The sequence below is a fragment of the Salmo salar genome, chromosome 20, assembly GCF_965601325.2.
Source record: "Salmo salar chromosome 20, fSalSal1, whole genome shotgun sequence".
Classification (NCBI taxonomy): Eukaryota; Metazoa; Chordata; class Actinopteri; order Salmoniformes; family Salmonidae; genus Salmo; species Salmo salar.
This window is the reverse complement of record NC_138310.1, coordinates 62,092,132-62,112,019: the sequence shown is the minus strand read 5'-3', so window position 1 is coordinate 62,112,019 and position 19,888 is coordinate 62,092,132. Positions and strand designations below refer to the sequence as shown.

The following is a 19,888-nucleotide window of genomic DNA, read 5'->3' as shown; positions in this document are numbered from 1 at the left end:
AATGAGATGCCTAGCGTTAGCTAACCTCGTTATAATGGTAGTGACTTGAATACCTGAAATATTCGCTCGGGAATATATTCGTATGTAGTTGTCTTGTACACACGAGCTGAGAACTCACGTTGGTTTTTTTTTGCATATACGTTGATAGTGTTTATTCTGGGATGGTGAATGAAGTCACAATTCTGCGACGAGACATTTGGTTGACGTCGATATTCAGCGCATTCTTGAAACAGTCAACATTTTGAAGGGTCAGGGCTATCTGGGATCTTTGGTTAGTCCCTACCCTGAACCAAAACTTCTTACCTAACCATCTCACATTTCTACTTCAATGTTGAGTGTGTGTGTGGTTGATTGATCTATTATCCACATACAAATGATCCTTCATTCAGAAGCAAATGGCAAAATGATGGCAATTGTACACCCCACCCACCCACCCAGTCAAACATTTGCAAAGGGGCTACAGTAAAACAGATTTTGACACTTGCACAAATGTATCCAAATGAATTAAAATATTGCTTGAGCAAGTATATTTGAGTCATAACCTAAACTGCTCAGCATGATTAATCTGTTCCCAGAGCTGCATTTTACATTTCATCTATATTTTTTCAAGATCACAAGACATTTGTATTGTAGTCAGACAATTAGACATAGCAGGAAGGTGCCAGCCAGGTGGAACCATGCACTTATCTGGTAGAATGCAAAGAAATAACTAAAGACACCAACATGGTCTTAGAAATGTAAGATTTTGATTTATGGGTCTGTTCATGTAAATTGTCAATCAGATTATTTTTCAAGTATGGTTTCCATCATCTCTTGGCATACATCACAGCTGTGAACATGAATAATTAATCCCTACCATTATATTAATACTTCACACACACACAGTATACTGGCAATATGTAATTATGATCATTTAATGATTATCATTTTCTACCCAAGAAAAAAATACATGCCATTCGCTGAAGAAAATCATGAAATGTTAAGACTCACAATCCCCAAAACCTTTAGCTCAAAATCAGTAAATCCCTAATTGAACTGATCTGTTGTAGTGCATGTTCTTTGTTGAGAACCCCCACTCCAACCCAATAAAAGGACAACATTTACATATTTTTCTTTAATTATGTTGCAAACAATAATGACATCCAGATATTTTGTTAGCAATTTTGCTGTGTGAAGAGTGAGAAAGACGTTGAAAGCAAAACTATAAATCCTGTTCAAGCTGTGAAGAAGTCTGAAGCCCTCAATCTATTCACAAGGCAGATTATAGCAGACAGATGGACTTGAGACTGGGGGGAAGGACCAACAGACAGTGCAAGCTTGTCTGCCAGTCCCTCTGATCCACCTAGCCAGTGCAGCATAGGGATTGCTTGGGAGCTGCAAATGGCAAAAAGTGATTTCTTTTCACAGGGCACAGGGAAGGTACAATAGCACAGTTATGGAAAGCATTCATTCAATGACAACTATATTACAAGGGGAGACACATTCTCCCTCTGGACAATTTGTTTATAGACCTTTCTTATCTAACCCAAGAAAAGGAAAGCTGAGTTTTTCAATAACAATAAGAGTCAAGTCAAATATCCATTTAGGTTCACTTCAGGCCTGGTTTAGAATTTACACACAAGGAACCTGATATCGTAATCCTGAATTAAGCCAATCTAAAAGGGAGAATCGGCTTAAATCAGGAAGCTAACTTAGCCTAGGATTGAGAACAGAACAGATCAGGACATCTGAATGCTGAAGCTAAACCATGTCGTCTAACTGTAGTTACATTTTTTGGGTTTCAGCTAAAACACGTTTTATGGTGCATCAGCACCACCATGTCCAATTGTCCTATCGATGGTTGATGTAACGGAATGAACTCACGCCGACTCGCCAATCAAAGTCTCTACCTCCCTCTGACTGACAGAGCGAAAGGAGCTTGGAGAAAGACCTGTCTAGTCTGATTAAATACATGGGGGTCTCTAGTCTAGAGGAGGCATAAGTGGTATTCTCTCAAGGAGGCTTCTTTTCTCTCAGAACATCTTTAGTCTGCCACAATCCCATCGCATATAGAGGAATGAAGGAGCCAGTTCATATATTTACAGATCTGTCCTCCTTTCAGCAGCAACAAACAACCACATTAAGTACAGCGCGGTCTGTCTGCAGCCATCAAGCCAGCCTGAGCCAACCTGTCTGGTGTCTTTGAAAAGTCAATATGCAAAATACACAGTATACATACATAGATACACAGGGACAATACACCCGCTTACTGGCAAGCGACAGTAGGGGTACCACCCCTTCTCGTAAGAGATAGAGTTCTCTTATCCTACTTCTCACTCTTTTTACAGTATATAAATTTGTCAAGTGGAACGACTAGCCTTTGACAGCTTAGCGGAGTGGCCTGTGGCTGATTGAGTCTGCGTCTTAAGTGCACTAATTTTAGGGAATAGGGTGCCATTTCAGACTCAGCCTGAGTGTTCAGTGGCTTACATCATAGCACTTGAACCAGAAAGGCTCACAAGACCAGACAGCTCAGCCTCTGGTACAACAGGGATACATGCAGCAGTGGTATTGTCAACAGGTCAAAGGGTTCATCACACGAGCCACTATGAGGGTTCAGAGGTCAACAGCAGCAGCTAGCTACATCCAATCAAATACACACAGGAAAAGGAACAGGAAGTTGTTCAGCAAAGAAGCTTAAAATAGTAAAATCAGTTAATAAGCAAGTGGAGTTCTTTATTATTACAGAATTGCACCATAATGCAAAAAGGCTGATTAAAAAATGATATCTTGTTTATGCATTTTATTGAGTCTTAAAATTTCTCTTCGATCGCCAGTCAGACAAAGGAGCTAACGAAAAGCAGGGATGTGCAAGATAATAGGATTTTGGGGGAATGGTTGGTCTCCATTGTCATGGAGGGAATTTGGTTAGATTAGAATTAGTTCCAATTGTCATTTGTCATTATTTCTTCAGCCTTCTAGCTCATTAAGATGAACAGAATAGGATACAGATGTGCTTGCCACCCAGGAGACTACTGCAATGCGTTAAGAGTCGGTCCTGTGGAGTTTTGACCCAAGAGCTCATCACTAGGAAAGGGGTCTAAGCACTCTCCTGTGCACAAACAGATCCTAGTAGGCCAAGCCCAAGACCAAAGCCGGTATGTGGCAAGGGAGCTGCTGTATGTAGTCTTAAGGGTGAAGATCTCTTTACAAGAACTACCACCATCAGACCTCTATTGTACAGAGAACACAATCATTCATTAGCATGTCTACTGCTAGCATTTTCTTTCATCATCAATTGACTGAATGAATCCCCCCGAAAGTGAATCAGTCAGTTCAGTGGAAACACAGATTTGGACACTTAACTACAGCTCAGTAAAAAGCTTTAGTTTACATGTCTTTCTTTTTTATTACCTCTCAATTCTTTGTATTTTTCACATCAAAACCTGAGGGGCAACTTTGACTCCTTGTCATGCTATGACGACGTCTCTGACTGTGTCCGACTCATTTGAAACTTGCATATTTCATCCAAAGCTAAGGCTTAAGCTTACCCTCCCTAATTTACACAGCCCATAGAAGCAAGCAGCACAAGACAATGGCCAACTGAGCATCAAATCTCTTACATGATTCCTGTAGTATAAGGGACAAAACCCAGCTGACACCTGATTCGTCATATGGTTAGAAAAAGGGAGAAGGTTCAATTGAGTCCAATGGAAATCACTCGGGTTAGACTTGAGACAACAGTGAGACGTCTTACAGAGGGAGCGAGACACCTAAAGGTCTTTCTTTTCAAATGCTTGAGATTAAAAAGAGGTGATATCCCTGAAGTCAGCTGCTAAAGGGCCAAGTGCTAAAGAAAGGCTGAGGCGGTCGGTCGCCTGATCAGTTGCAGCCAACCATAAGGTCCAGTACCAGTCCGAAAAGACAGGGGGCAGCGTTTCAGGGAGGAGTAACCTCACACTATCGGCTCACATAGCCTAAATGCTAACCCGAAAACCATCAGGCCACTGAGTTTTTAGCCAAAATGCTAACCCACTGAAATAAGGGAGCCAGCTGCGCAGCCTAGCCAGGTTAATTCATTCAGATGCCAATATAGAAAGGTTCTGATTCAATAAACATAATTCAGTCATTGGATAGGACAATTCTAAGCCTATCAGGAGTGGTTTTGCTACTCAGTTTGGACGCGTCGTCATGACAAGAGCACAAAGCGGTTTTGTTTTCTCAACCCCCAGATGACCGAAGATGGACAACAGTTTGAAACATTCGTATATGCAGCCATTAATATATTATCTAGTTCCACATGAAGAAGAGAAATGGTATGCACACTTCAGAAGTGATGTTACAAAGCTACAGATTATTCCAATAACAAAACCCCCACAGACAAACAATCTCATATCCTCCGACATCAAGGGATTATACTTTTCCTTTTGTTGTTTTTCCCCCTCAAAAAGGTCACCGACAAACAGACTACAACAGTGAAAAGGAGAGAAAATAAAGAGAAAATAAAAACAGAAAAAAGTGACAAAAATAATATATCTGACACGTAAAGAAACGACAGTCGTTTTTTTAAATTATCAGTGTTAGCGCCCTACGTTTTACACCCACTCAAAGAATGTGTCCCAAAAGGCACCCTATTCCCTGTATAGTGCACTACCTTGGACTAGGGCACATAGGCCCTTGCTCATGGGTATTGCACCATATAGGGAATAGGGTGGCATTTGTGACGCACACAAAGAAACATCTGCCTTCAATAAGTAGGTAGGTAAGGCTGCATGTGACAACAGACTTAGCCAGCCCCGCCCATGTTAAACCTATGGTACTTCTAGACAACCTTATGTAAATTTACAGTATACAATTTTGGATTCATCATCACCATGCAAGAACACTTTTTGCTGTGTAACATTTAATAGCTCAATCTACATCCAGAATAATGTACATAAAAGGACCATAGTTATTGGACCAGAGAGCGTGATGACAGGATAAGGTATTAACCATGGTGTGTGAGTGTAACCAGAGGAGATGAAAGAGATAGTGTGAGGTGGAGTGTAGGGGGGGGGGGGAAATGAGGCCTATAGGAGGTGGGGTGGGGAATTGGGATGGTGGTGGTCCTTTCTTCTTAGGCCTGATCGGATCAGCGACACTCCCACACTTTTACTGTTTGATCTACGCTCCCGGTGACAACATACGGCGCATTCTTGTGGAAATCTGAGGAGAGGAGGAGGAAAGGGCATCAGTATAAAGGAAGAGTAGATAGTTTGTCTATTTCACTTGCTTTGGCCATCTGAACATGTTTCCCATGCCAATAAAGCCCTTTGAATTTAATTGAAATTAATTGAGAGAGAATCTGGTTCTATCCACAGGAGATGGCAGAATAATTAGTTAACTTACACATTAAAGGCAATTAAAGGCCATTTATCAAGCATATTCCATTTAGCAGTATGACCTGAATATATCATTATTTTATTATCAATAGTTGAATTGGGGCATTTCATTAACTAGACAAAGCTCTTTACCTCTTGGTACATGCATCACACAGAAAAGCACAGCACATCAACCTCAAAAGGTGCTTTTGTCTTCTCCCCCCAAAATATCCAAACAATAGCTTACAGCAGTGCTCTGTGGCTAGATTTCAGAGGCTGGGGCTTCAAACAGTACTAGCCTGACAGGAAAGCTGGCTGGATAGCTGGAGTCTCCTTCTCCGGAGAGTTCCCTAGCCTTGATCCGCTTAGAAGCCTCAGATTTTGGGAAAATCCTGGAGCATTTGTCTACCTCTTAGACCCCAGCTGCCAGCTAGCAGCCCCCAGGATATTGAGCCAGGCAAGACCAGTTTATCATCAGAACTCTACAACCCCCACCCCTCTCCTATCCATCTATCCCTAACCCCATTCAACCATCGTCCAAAACAGCTTTGTCTAACCCCTGCCTGATCCTCTCTCTGGGGCCTATATCATGATACACCGGAGGGGGTTAATGCAGAACCTCCTAGCTCACACCTCAATAAACCACCAAACAAAGAACTAACAAACAACTCAGGAAACATCAGGGTTGAGTTCACTAAGGACATGGAGATACAGGCAGGTACTCCCTGAACTTATCCACTGAGATGTAAAACGAAAATTTGTTTTCGTTGCAAAATGTTTTGTAGTACTGAGCGATTAGTGCTTTTTGAGGTTGGTTCGGTTTGATTATAAAAAATAAAGTTTTTTTGATTTCAGTTTCAAGAATATTTTTAAGCATTAAATGCACTGTGAGAGTTGAATGCTGTAACAGAATAAAACATTAAATAAAAGTAACATGATGGTAGTGACTGCCTATTACCGCTCATCACTTAACCATAACTTAAATATTTCAGTTGTGTATATTACATTTGTTTTATTTGATGACAATTTAATTCCTAGTAATCATCTCATCTCTACAGAGCTGCTGTCTATGGTGTCTGACAAAATCACTATTTTGTAGTTCAAAGTAAATAAGGTATATTTTTATGACTACTGAATACCAACTATCAATCACTTATTTAAAGTGTTTTCAGGTAGAGATACCTCGCGAAGCAACACCTGCTCTCTATATCATCTCACGATTGCGAATTCTTCCCTCTTCTGTAGCAGGCATAAAAGAAAGACTGGACAAGTAGATGTGCAATGGATTATGGTCATTGTAGTTTATAACACCACTTAACCTGTTATGGCTAGGGGGCAGTATTTTCACGGCTGGATAAAAAACGTACCCGATTTAATCTGATTATTACTCCTGCCCAGAAACTAGAATATGCATATAATTATTCGCTTTGGATAGAAAACCCTCCAAAGTTTCTAAAACTGTTTGAATGGTGTCTGTGAGTATAACAGAACTCATTTGGCAGGCCAAAACCTGAGAAGATTCTGTACAGGAAGTACCCTGTCTGACCATTTCTTGGCCTTCTTTGTCATCTCTATCCATTACAAAGGATCTCTGCTCTTACGTGACACATCCTACGGCTTCCATGGGCGCTCAGAGCCCGGGAAAAAGCTGAATGACGTAATTCAAAGCCCTGGCTGAAACACACGAGCGCTTTTGCTAAGTGGTCTATCAGAGGACAAAGGGCTTAGGCGCGTGCACTGGCCGCCCCAGTCTTTCTGTTTTTCCTATCATTTACCGAAAAGCAGATTCCCGGTCGGAATATTATCGCTTTTTTACGAGATAAATTGCATAAAAATTGATTTTAAACATGCTTCGAAGTACGGTAATGGAATATTTAGAAATGTTTTGTCACGAAATGCGCGCGACCCTGATTTACCATTTCGGATAGTGTCTAGAACGCACGAACAAAACGCCGCTATTTGGATATAACGATGGATTATTTGGGACCAAACCAACATTTGTTATTGAAGTAGAAGTCCTGGGAGTGCATTCTGACGAAGAACAGGAAAGGTAATAACATTTTTCTTATAGTAAATCTGATTTTGGTGAAGGCTAAACTTGCCGGGCGTCTAAATAGCTAGGCCGTGATGGCTGGGCTATGTACTTAGAATATTGCAAAATGTGCTTTCACCAAAAAGCTATTTTAAAATCAGACATATCGAGTGCATAGAGGAGTTCTGTATCTATAATTATTAAAATAATTGTTATGCTTTTTGTGAATGTTTATCGTGAGTAATTTAGTAAATTGTTAGTAACTTCCCCGGAAGTTTGCGGGGGGTATGCTAGTTCTGAACGTCACATGCTAATGTAAAAAGCTGTTTTTTGATATAAATATGAACTTGATTGAACAAAACATGCATGTATTGTATAACATAATGTCCTAGGTGTGTCATCTGATGAAGATCATCAAAGGTTAGTGCTGCATTTAGCTGTCTTCTGGGTTTTTGTGACATTATATGCTAGCTTGAAAAATGGGTGTCTGATTATTTCTGGCTGGGTACTCTGCTGACATAATCTAATGTTTTGCTTTCGCTGTGTGGTTAGATAAAGGAGAGTCTTGTCTTTAAAATGCTGTAAAATAGTCATATGTTTGAAAAATGGAAGTTTTTGTATTTTTGAAGAATTTGTAATTCGCGCCACGCCTATCATTGGATATTGGAGCAGGTGTTCCGCTAGCGGAACATCTAGATGTAAGAGGTTAATGCGTTAACCTGTTGGGGCTAGGGGGCAGTATTTGCACGGCCGGATAAAAAACGTACCCGATTTAAACTGGTTACTACTCTTGCCCAGAAACGAGAATATGCATATAATTAGTAGATTTGGATAGAAAACACTAAAGTTTCTAAAACTGTTTGAATGGTGTCTGAGTATAACAGAACTCATATGGCAGGCCAAAACCTGAGAAGATTCCATACAGGAAGTGCCCTGTCTGACAATTTGTTGTCCTTCTGTTGCATCTCTATCGAAAATACAGCATCTGTGCTGTAACGTGACACTTTCTAAGGCTTCCATTGGCTCTCTAAAGTGGAATGGGGTGTCTGCTGTCTCTGGGCAAAGTACAGCAGCAGAGTTTGTAAGTGGTCAGCCTGGGGACAGTGAGACTGAGATGCGCGTTCACGAGACTTCTCCATTTTTTTCTTTCAGCCTTTGAATGAATACAACGATGCCCGGTTGGAATATTATCACTATTTTACGAGAAAAATAGCATAAAAATTTGTTTTAAACAGCATTTGACATGCTTCTAAGTACGGTAATGGAATATTTTGAATTTTTTGTCACGAAATGCGCTCGCGCGTTACCCTTCGGATAGTGACCTGAATGCACGAACAAAACGGAGGTATTTGGATATAACTATGGATTATTTGGAACCAAAACAACATGTTGAAGTAGAAGTCCTGGGAGTGCATTCTGACAAAGAACAGCAAAGGTAATCCCATTTTTCTAATAGTAATTCTGAGTTTAGTGAGCCCCAAACTCGGTGGGTGTCAAATTAGCTAGCCTGTGATGGCCGAGCTATGTACTCAGAATATTGCAAAATGTGCTTTCGCCGAAAAGCTATATTAAAATTGGACATAGCGTTTGCATAAAGGAGTTCTGTATCTATAATTCTTAAAATAATTATGTATTTTGTCAACGTTTATCATGAGTAATTTAGTAAATTCACCGGAAGTTTGCGGTGGGTATGCTAGTTCTGAACATCACATGCTAATGTAAAAAGCTGTTTTTTTTATATAAATATGAACTTGATTGAACAAAACATGCATGTATTGTATAACAATGTCCTAGGAGTGTCATCTGATGAAGATCATCAAAGGTTAGTGCTGCATTTAGCTGTGGTTTTGGTTTTTGTGACATATATGCTTGCTTTGAAAATGGCTGTGTAATTATTTTTGGCAGGGTACTCTCCTGACATAATCTAATGTTTTGCTTTCGCTGTAAAGCCTTTTTGAAATCGGACAATGTGGTTAGATTAACGAGAGGCTTGTCTTTAAAATGGTGTAAAATAGTCATATGTTTGAAAAATTGAAGTTATAGCATTTTTGAGGTATTTGTATTTCGCGCCACGCGATTCCACTGGCTGTTGACTAGGGCCTAGCCCAGAGAGGTTAAACTATGTAGAATATTGGCCTGTTGGAAACTACAACTCTACTATGTCACACAGTTCAGGCTGGATCTGATTTATCTCTAGAGAAGCTGTGCAATGTGCGCATTAAGCTCACAGTAAAAAAATAACTATATGGAATTCAAATAATTGAACAGAACTCGGGTCAAATAGTTGTTTTAAAAAAAAAAAAAAAAATAACAGAAATTTCAGTTCATAGCTCAGTGCAAACATTTTGCTACTGTGTGCCTACTAAACAAGACCCAGCAGTAACTGACGCCGACTGTGACTGTAGGAGAAGAGAAGATTGAGAGTGGCTTACCCAGAGACGTAACAAAGTGTTCATGGGCACTTAGAGTCTTCATGCAGCGCTTGTTCTTGTAGTCCCAGATCCTTAAGGTCTTGTCGTCAGCACAGCTCAATATGAACTTGCCTCCGGGGTGGACAAGGATCCCGCGCACCCAGTTATCATGGCCAACCTGGGACAATAGTGTTTGGTTAGAATTGTTAAAACAAAATCTAGTGCCAGTTTCCCAGACTACTCCTTGACTAAAACAAACAATGCTTAGTTCGGGAAACCAGTCAACCGGAGACAGTGTGTTCGGTTAAGACTAGGGTTCAAGAAGGTCAATCACATTACAATTCAAGTCATGTGAAGAATGGAGTCGGTATCACTAATGGGGACATTTTTCAATTAAAAACTGCATGAATCGGAATGACCATCTATCGTATGTCTATGATTAATGGTCCACTCACCAGTGTCATAAGGCACATCCCAATGCTGACGTCCCACATCTTGATAGTCTTGTCTCTGGAGCCAGACAGCAGGAACGGGCCCGGCTTACCACTCTTCTTAGACTGGAAGGACACAGGGAGAGAAAGAATACAATGAGCTCCAATTGCCGCCGTAAATTGCCAATACAGAACCTTTAGCAGTGTTCACTTGGGGGATATCAACCCTTGATAATTTTGTTATAAGGGCTATATGCTGCCAGCAGCCCTCTGAAATAAATGCATTTTTATACCAAAGTGGCATTTTTATACCACTTTGATAAATAAATAGCACCTTAGCATCAGGGGAAATGGACAACAAACGGAATAGTTATCAGAGGATGCGTCTCCAGAGCAGGACAGACTCTGCTTAGATACACAGTGCCTTTGGAAAGTATTCAGACCCATTGACATTCTACATTTTGTTACAGCCTTATTCTAAAATTGATTAAATAAATACAAATCCTCAGCAACCTACACACAATACACCATAACAATGAAGTAAAAACAGCCTTTCAGAAATGTTTGCAAATGTATTAAAAATAACTACCTTATCTACATAAGTACTCAGACCCTTCGCTACGACTCAAAATTTTGCTCAAGTGCAACCTGTTTTCATTGATCATCCTTGGGAATCCACCTGTGGTCAATTCAATTGATTGGACATGATTTGGGAAGGCACACAACCTGTCTATATAAGGTCCCACAGTTGAAAGTGCCTGTCAGAGCAAAAACCAAGCCATGAGGTCGAAGGAAATGTCCGTAGAGATCCAAGACAGGATTGTGTCGAGGCACAGATCTGAGGAAGGGTACCAAAACATTTCTGCAGCATTGGAAGGTCCCCAAGAACACAGTGGACCCCATCATTCTTAAACGGAAGAAGTTCTAAACCACCAAGACTCTTCCTAGAGCTGGCCGCCCAGCCAAACTGAGCAATCAGGAGAGAAGGGCCTTGGTCAGGGAGGTGACCAAGAAACCGATGGTCACTCTGACAGAGCTCTAGAGTTCCCCTGTGGAGATGGTTGTCCTTCTGGAAGGTTGTCCTTCTGAAAGGTTCTCCCATCTCTGCAGCACTCCACCAAATCAGGCCTTTATGCTAGAGTGGCAAGATGGAAGCGAAGGTTCACTTTCCAACAGGACAATGACACTAAGCACACAGCCAAGACAACGCAGGAGTGGCTTCAGGAAAAGTCTCCGAATGTTCGAGTGGCCCAGCCAGAGCCCGGACTGGAACGCCATCGAACATCTCTGGAGAGACCCGAAAATAGCTGTGCAGCAACACTCCCCATCCAGCGTGACAGAGCTTGAGGATCTGCAGAGAAGAATGGGAGAAACTCCCCACATACAGGTGTGCCAAGCTTGTAGCATCATACCCAAGAAGACACGAGGCTGTAATCGCTGCCAAAATGTCCTTCAACAAAGTACTGAGTAAAGGGTCTGAATACTTGTGTGATATTTGTTTTGTATTATACATTTCAAAAAATGTGTACATCTCTAAAAACCTGTTTTTGCTTTGTGATTATGGGGTAGTGTGTAGATTGTTTTTTTTCTTCAATTTAATTAATTTTAGAATAAGGCTGTAACCTAACAAAATGTGGAAAAAGCCAAGGGGCCTGAATACTTTCCGAATGGACTGTAAGAGTGTATCTGAACACAGAGTAGCGCAAACTTGCACTGGCGGGACCTTACAGCTGAGGGCAATAATTGATATAGACCAAATTTGCACTTAGATTCAATTGTTCCATAATTACCAAAACCACCATCCATCTCTTATTTTAAAATCAAATATCATCTTCGGCAGCTAAGCACAAGGAGGATATACAGTTGAAATCATACACCTTAGCCAAATACATTTAAACTCTTTCACAATTCCTGACATTTAATCCTAGAAAAAAAATTCCCTGTCTTAGGTCAGTTAGGATCACGTCTTTATTTTAAGAATGTGAAATGTCAGAAAAATAGAAGAGAGTATGATTTCAGCTTTTATTACATTCCCAGTGGGTCAGAAGTTTACATACACAATCAGTATTTGGTAGCATTGCCTTTAAAAATTGTTTAACTTCGGTCAAACGTTTCAGGTAGGCTTCCATAAGCTTCCCACAATAAGTTGGGTGAATTTTGGCCAATTCCTCCTGACAGAGCTGGTGTAACTGAGCCACGTTTGTAGGACATCCTTGCTCACACACGCTTTTTCAGTTCTGCCCACAAATGTTCTATAGGATTGAGGTCAGGGCTTTGTGATGGCCACTCCAATACCTTGACTTTGTTGTCCTTAAGCCATTTGCCACAACTTTGGAAGTATGCTTGGGGGTCATTGTCCATTTGGAAGACCTAATTGGACCAAGCTTTAACTTCCTGACTGATGTCTTGAAACGTTGCTTCAATATACCCACATAATTTTCTATCATGATGCCATATATTTTGAGAAGTGCACCAGTCCCTCCTGCAGCAAAGCACCCCCACAACATGATGCTGACACCCCCGTGCCTCACAGTTGGGATGATGTTCTTCGGCTTGCAAGCCTCCCCCTTTTTCCTCCAAACATATCGATGGTCATTATGGCCAAACAGTTCTATTATTGTTTCATCAGACCAGAGGACATTTCTCCAAAAAGTACGATCTTTGTCCCCATGTGCAGTTGCAAACCGTAGTCTGGCTTTTTTATGGCGGTTTTGAAGCAGTGGCTTCTTCCTTGCCGAGCGGCCTTTCTGGTTATGTCAATAAAGGACTCGTTTTACTGTGGATATAGATGCTTTTGTACCCGTTTCCTCCAGCATATTCACAAGGTCCATTGTTGTTGTTCTGGGTTTGAAATGCACTTTTCGCACCAAAGTATGTTAATCTCTAGAAGACAGAACGCGTCTCCTTCCTGAGTGGTATGACAGCTGCGTGGTCCCATGGTGTTTATATTTGCGTACTATTGTTTGTACAGATGAACGTGGTACCTTCGGGTGTTTGGAAATTGCTCCCAAGGATTAACCAGACTTGTGGAGGTCTACAATTTTTTTCTGAGGTCTTGGCTGATTTCTTTTGATTTTCCCATGATGTCAAGCAAAGAGGCACTGAGTTTGTGAAATACCTCCACCTCCACAGGTACACCTCCAATTGACTCAAATGATGTCCATTAGCCTATCAGAAGCTTCTAAAGTCATGACATCATTTTCTGTAATTTTCCAAGCTGTTTAAAGGCACAGTCAACTTAGTGTATGTAAACTTTTGACTGACTGGAATTGTGATAGATTATTTCACTGTCTGTAAACAATTGTTGGAAAAATTCCTTGTGTCATGCACAACGTAGATGTCCTAACCGACTTGATAAAACTTTAGTTTGTTAACAAGAAATTTGTGAAGTGTTGAATAACGAGTTTTAATGACGCCAACCTAAGTGTATGTAAACTTCCGACTTCAACTGTAACCATTTATTTTGTCTTCAGAACCAACTAATTATTTATTGGGCACTAGGCAAACAAAGCATGGCCAAATGTGCAGGTGGGATATTATACACACAGAGATATAAAAGTCATTACATGCCTCCGAGTTCTGCAACAGGGAGGGTGTTCTAACAGTGTGGGTTCCCCTGTGCAGGCTCATCTCAGCACCCCCAGTTCATAGAACATAAAGTGTGACAGTAAAATTGATGTCAGGACAATCCTTCTACCTGAACCGGCTCTGCTACTAAGCGCCAAGTTCTTTAAGTCTTCAAAAAAAAGTGATCAAAGGCGAGGGTAATGGGGTATGTATGCATGTTTACGTGTGTGTGTACACATGTGCGCATCTACTCTTCTGGCTTGAGCCTTAGCCAAGTTCAACAATACCATCACTGCGTCGACTTAGCACATCAACCATTCAAATGAGTAAACACAGAAACAGAGAGCTAAAGAGGAAAAACTGTCTGAGGCTCCTTCTGTGAGTTCTGAAGATGGGACATTGTGTACCATTGTGCTCAGGCATCGAGGCAGACAGGAAGGCAAGGTTCTTGACAGGGCCACTAGCTGCCTGCAAGGGTAAATGTTTTAAATCGGATGTAGCCGAAATTGGACACGCATGATCACAAGACTGGGGAGAGCGGAACATTCACGGGGGCACCGTTCAGGGTGATGGCCTGACCCTGGGCCATGACAGGGTTCCTCCTGTACTTTTCATTTCATGGTCTGATTCAAACATGTCTGGCTCTGTCAGGTGCCAATCTTAGGTTAGGCGATAGACCAAATAACCCACATATATATTACACACACACACACACACACACACACACACACACCTACATACAGAGGAAGTCAGAGGGAGAGTGGTGAGCAAAGTAAAATGTCTGACATGTAAGGTACACACACAGTAGGATGTGTGCATATTATTAACTTGGGTGTTTACCTGGGAATATCTAGGTCTACTTTCCCTTGAGCAATCAGATACTTGTACGTACCATTTAAATGGGTGTGTGCACAGTACCATCTTGATGTGTACATACATTTTACTTAAGGCACGTATGTACATACAGGTTTTGGCACAGATCCAAGGACAGGGCATAAGGGTAAGGTGCTTTTGAAGAGTTAGCAGTGGGTGTTTTGAGGACGAAGGGGTTGCATGATCTGCTTTTGGGGACCAAGGAGGAGACAAAGCCTTTAGTGAAGTGTGTGTGTCTATCAGTATCTTCGTGTCGAGCACCTTCTCACCTCTGAGCCGGTGGCTTCCAAGATGGTGGGATGAGCGCTCTCAGGGGCCCAGGAGATGCACTCCACCACGTGTTCGTGCTCCCGCAGCTCGGCCTTGCACTCTTTGGACGCCACCACCCACACGCGCACAGTCTGGTCATTGGAGCAGCTGGCGATCAGGGTGCCGTCCTGGTTGGGCCGGACCATCCTCACCCACTCCCTGTGGCCCGTGAACGTCTTCACACAGTAGCTGACGGATGGGAAGAGGGGAGAAGGGTTAAAGATGGTTGCTTGCTTTCCAGAAGCATAGGGAATTTTTCAAAGAACATTTATGCTCATGGTGAGCACTGACTGCTATTATGCAGTGTACTTACCCAGTGGCCACCTCCCACATTTTAATGGTTTTGTCCCTTGAGGCAGATACTATATGATCTCCATTGGGCATGATGGCTACGGACGAAACATTGTGATCGTGTCCTGGAAAACAAAAGACAATACAATGAGACCTTCACTGGGCGGCAGGTAGCTGAGCCAGTAACCAGAAGGTTGCTGGTTCGAATCTCCGAGCAGAAAAGGTAGAACAATTCTGCCCTTGAGCAAGGCAGTGAACCCCCAACAACAAATGCTCACCCAGGCACCTATGACGTCGATTTAAGGCAGCCCCTGCACCTCTGATTAAATATGGAAGACAAGTTTAGGTTTAACGCATTCAGTTGTGCCACTGACTAGGTGCCCCCTTTCCCTTGGTGACTGAAATATCTATTGGTGAAATGTGCAAGTACTGTACTTCAGACAAAGGCAGTACGAAGTTGGGCTAAACACATTAGCAAGCAATTCCTGGCAAAAACTTTCCATTTCTGAATGCCACCCACTTTGACAAGTCCTCCCCATCCCCTTGATAAAGTACCCGGAACTAAACGTGCCATAAAATAGGTTTTGTCCAAATGAGCCAATTAACATGTGTAGTGAGACAGCCAATTACACCCAGGGTGTCTTTGTTCCTGGAGAAGAGGCAGCTAATTACCTAGTCACCAGGGCGGCCATTTTTTATCTGCTAAAAAGATACAAACGATAAGTTGGCTCTAAAAGGCAAGCTTAAATATATCGGAAGTGTGCGTGTGTGTGTTGGGGAGCACAGTAGCCCCACAGTGAGCTACTGGCTGTTATAATAATGGGTGGTGAAAGCCTCACAAAAGGGCTGCTATCTGGTGCTGAGTGAAGAGGATAATTAAACTGACTGTCCAAAATCTCTCCTAATCTTCACTACCAAATCAGCCAGCCTGGTGGGAGGGGGGGGGATGCAGGGAAGGAGGGGGAGAGGAAGATGGGGAGAGAAAAAAGGTATTGATGAGAAAGGGTGAGGAAAGAGGGGAAATTGGTTACAGAGAAGGGAAATTGGTTAAGGAGAAGGGAAGGAGAGAAAGAAAATTAGAGGAAGAAAGGAACTCAAGGAGAATGAAAGGATGAGAATGAGGGGATGGGAGGATGACAGGAAAGATGGCGCAGTGGAACTGGCAGGCGCAGAGAGAGAGAGATGGAGACAAAGAGAAGAGGTCCCCGAGCTCTCGTTTCTTCACAGTGTGAACACAGCCTGTCTGTTTTGGGGCAACATGCCAGCTCTAACTGACGTGGTGTAAATTACACCCAAAACGGATTGGAGAGAGACTACTAATATCTCACACACACACACTGAAAACCTTTACAACGCAAACATGGATTAAAAAATGACTGAGTCCTAGTCAAGAGCTTATTTTCAGCTTATTTACTTTAAGCTTTCATATTCATTCATGTAGTATACTTCTTAGTCCGGGCAATTTGAGACTTTTTTGGGGAGATTTTAAGGGGCATATGATGTCAAACATTACGTTTTGATATGTTTTAGGAGCTCCACACAGTTCCAATGGAATAGGAAAGCCACTCCAGTGGTGTCCTCCTGTTTCAGTGGGGCCTGAAGGCACACGTAAGATATGCCGCTTCAATTTATGCAGCAATTAGGATTTAAAATAGGGGAGGGGGGCAGTGACACTGCCTAAGGACTGGAACATTTAGAGTGCTGATATGAGAAATAGCACCTCGTCTTGAGAATGGACGTGTGTGTGTGTGAATAGAAAAAGGCTTCTCATATTCTGCCCTCCAAATCTTAATATTAAACGGTGCAAATGATTGAATTCCTGAGAGAGACAGAGAGATAGCGAGAGAACAAGTCCCCACCGCCTATAGGAGTTAGATTGGGGAGGATATTAAGAAGTGTGGAATGGCTGCCATTAACATTAAAGCCTGTGTGACAGATCATTTGGTTGTTGTGTGAAGCTCTTTTGTTTCACTGGGTTTTCTGTGAATTGGAGCAGATTGCCATGAACTTCAGTGAAAATGAGCCATAGCATAGGTGACAATGAACAGCATTGGTAGCACCTGTCCCCCAATGCACCATCCAAACACATTCTCACATACATGTCGGGAATTGCTCATCCAAGCTTTGCCTGAACCAAACAGACATACCTCACCATCCCTGGTCCTCCTCATAGTCTAAGACATATAATATCCTCCAACCAGTCCCACCCATCCTCTCCTGTCCCCTCACCATGCATGGTTCTGATGCACTCAAAGCCCTGGAAGTCCCACAGCTTGATGGTCATGTCTGCAGAGCAGGAGGCCAGCAGCTTGCCAGTCTGGTCAAAGGAGATGTCCTGGACAGAGTCAGTGTGACCCTTCAGCGTCCGCTCAAAGTCTCCTGTCTCATAGTCCCACACCTGGTGAGGAGAGAAAACACACTATTTCAGCTTCTGTCTAAACACGTAACACATGAAAACAAGAACACATACACACCTCAGATGAGAGTACACAGAAATCTAAACTTCAGCTGCTGTGTGAACATAAAACACACATGAACACAAACACCTGAACAGAAACGCACACCTCAGCTGCTCTCAAAAGTCTAAAAATCCCCACAGAGACCAAATACCACGGTCTAGTCTACCCTAGCCTGCACCCTGTGACACTGCCACCAGGCTGAGAATGGCAGAGAGAGATGGGGATAGCGGATCATATTGATGTCATATCACAGGAGCTCCAACACACCCTGGGTGGGGTGCCAGACAGACTCTCTAGACATTAGCTACCACAGTTCACTGTCTGAGATTCGTCTCCAGAGCTCCAAATAGCACAGAATGACAACCCTACAAGCCAGACGGCGTCTCAACATGCAAACATCGAACCCCATACATATTAAAATGTTCAAAATCTTCTTTGTCTGATTAAATGACTGTTTCTAGAAGACTACATTCGTCTGTGAAGCGTGTCAATTCAAATATCCTCATATTGGAATAGTCGGAGAAGGAAATAAGCCAAAAGTAAGACTATGGTGCTTGAATAAATATGAGTCTGTCTATATTGACAGTGGGATTTGGGTCTTAAATAAAAAGTTCAAAAACACTAGTTTGGCTGCATCTCAAGCATAATGGCTATCACATTACCCTGTGTTTCCAGGCAGACAGGCACTGTGGGGATAAGCTTTTCCTCCATCGCTGAGCAAGCAGGGTGATGGGGGCTGGATTTGGGCAGACAGTGACAGAAGCCCCCTCCTTCTGCCTCATTTGGGCTTTCTCCACTGCCAAGTCCACCCACCCCCTCCTGTTTTGAGTCTAGTGTACCACAAAATCCACCGACTATGGCGTGGTGTTAAGTCTGCCAGTACCACCAAGACCATCAACTTGGTCTGCTGATCTTGTGCTACCTATGCAAGTGGCGGGGTAGTGAAACATGGTGGTGCAATTACTGCTTTTATGGCATTTTCTTCTGCAGACCCATGTAGCCTATTAGCTCAGCAAACTACAGTCTAGATGCACTGCAGAAGGTCATTAGGTAATAAGGTCAGGGGAGGCTAACCAGAAAATTAACTGTGCTTATGTACTGACAACAGCATGAGATAAACAATTAATGTTAGCCACTGGTAACGATGTGGCTTTAAGATCGAGAGACAAATTGATTAAATATTTCCATTGACCAATTGAAGAGAACCTATTTTCAATTTAAAGACCAAAGCAGTAATTAATATAGGCCCACTTGTGAGAGAATGACACTATAAAATAGTCAGTTTAAAATAATGGGGTCCAGTATGTGCTAAAGGCATACGCAGGGTCGTTCTTGCCATAAGCAGCAGTTCACCTCAAGCTGTTCAGCCTAATTTTGTGTGACAGGGTTTCTTATCACGATGCAGAGAAAGGGAGGTGGGGGGAAGCGAGAGCGAGAGAAAGCGAAGGGAGAAACCGAGAGCAAGAGAGTGTGAAGTACAGAAGGCTCGCTGCTCACAAAACCTGCTGATTTAAATACTGCCAAGGCGGCGAGCTCAAGGCTGGTAACAAGTTAAAAAAAGGATTGTATAGATTTGCTACGTTAGCAGAAGGGAGAGCAGTGGACAAGGGAAGAGAGGGAGTAAGAGAGGGAAGGAGTGAGAGGAAGCAGTTTGTCCGCAGAGCACCAAAGCCCCGTGACAATTACTCCCTGCATACTAAACAAAGAGGGGAAAAAAAGACTAGTTTGACTGCAGGCAACCTAACACAGCCTTAGCAGAATGTCAAAGAGAGACTGTCAGAGAAAGAGAAATAGAGAGAATGTCAGCATGTGCAGAGCTCTTAAGGTCATCTCCCCAGTATAAGATTTAACAGCAAGGTTTGGAGGGAAAGTGAGGCGAGACAGGCCAGGAAAGAAGAGGCGGCATAAGAGGAGAGGGGGCAGATTGTGAGATTTGGGGCCTGACTGGGCCTGCTCCGGGTTGGATGGATAGTGGTCGAGGCGGAGGAGCCAGCACTCAAGCGGAAGATGGGGGGGGGGTGGTGCTGGGAATGAAGAGGGGTAGCTGGGAGGAGGTGGTGGCGAAGTAGGTGGTGCCAGAGGAGGCCCCTTGTGGTAGTGTTGCCAAATAGAGAATGAAGGGTAGCATGGCAAAATAGAGAACAGGAGTTTGATTCCACATGAATAAAATATACAG

The 19,888-nt window shown here is 42.6% G+C and overlaps 1 protein-coding gene across 2 annotated transcripts in view; it reads right to left on the bottom strand.

The window, feature by feature from the left end:
- Window positions 1–1,099: 1,099 nt before the first annotated feature.
- LOC106581047 (lissencephaly-1 homolog A-like) overlaps window positions 1,100–19,888 on the bottom strand; it is a 62,292-nt gene continuing 43,503 nt past the window's right edge. For both annotated transcript variants that reach the window (XM_014162730.3, XM_014162731.3), the window contains exons 6-11: window positions 17,483–17,651; window positions 15,276–15,378; window positions 14,923–15,151; window positions 10,238–10,339; window positions 9,804–9,960; window positions 1,100–5,184 (exon numbers count right to left, since the gene is read on the bottom strand). In XM_014162730.3, coding sequence (XP_014018205.1) covers window positions 5,111–5,184; window positions 9,804–9,960; window positions 10,238–10,339; window positions 14,923–15,151; window positions 15,276–15,378; window positions 17,483–17,651 — 834 coding nt within the window. In that variant the 3' untranslated portion in view covers window positions 1,100–5,110. The remainder of the gene's footprint in view (window positions 5,185–9,803; window positions 9,961–10,237; window positions 10,340–14,922; window positions 15,152–15,275; window positions 15,379–17,482; window positions 17,652–19,888) is intronic.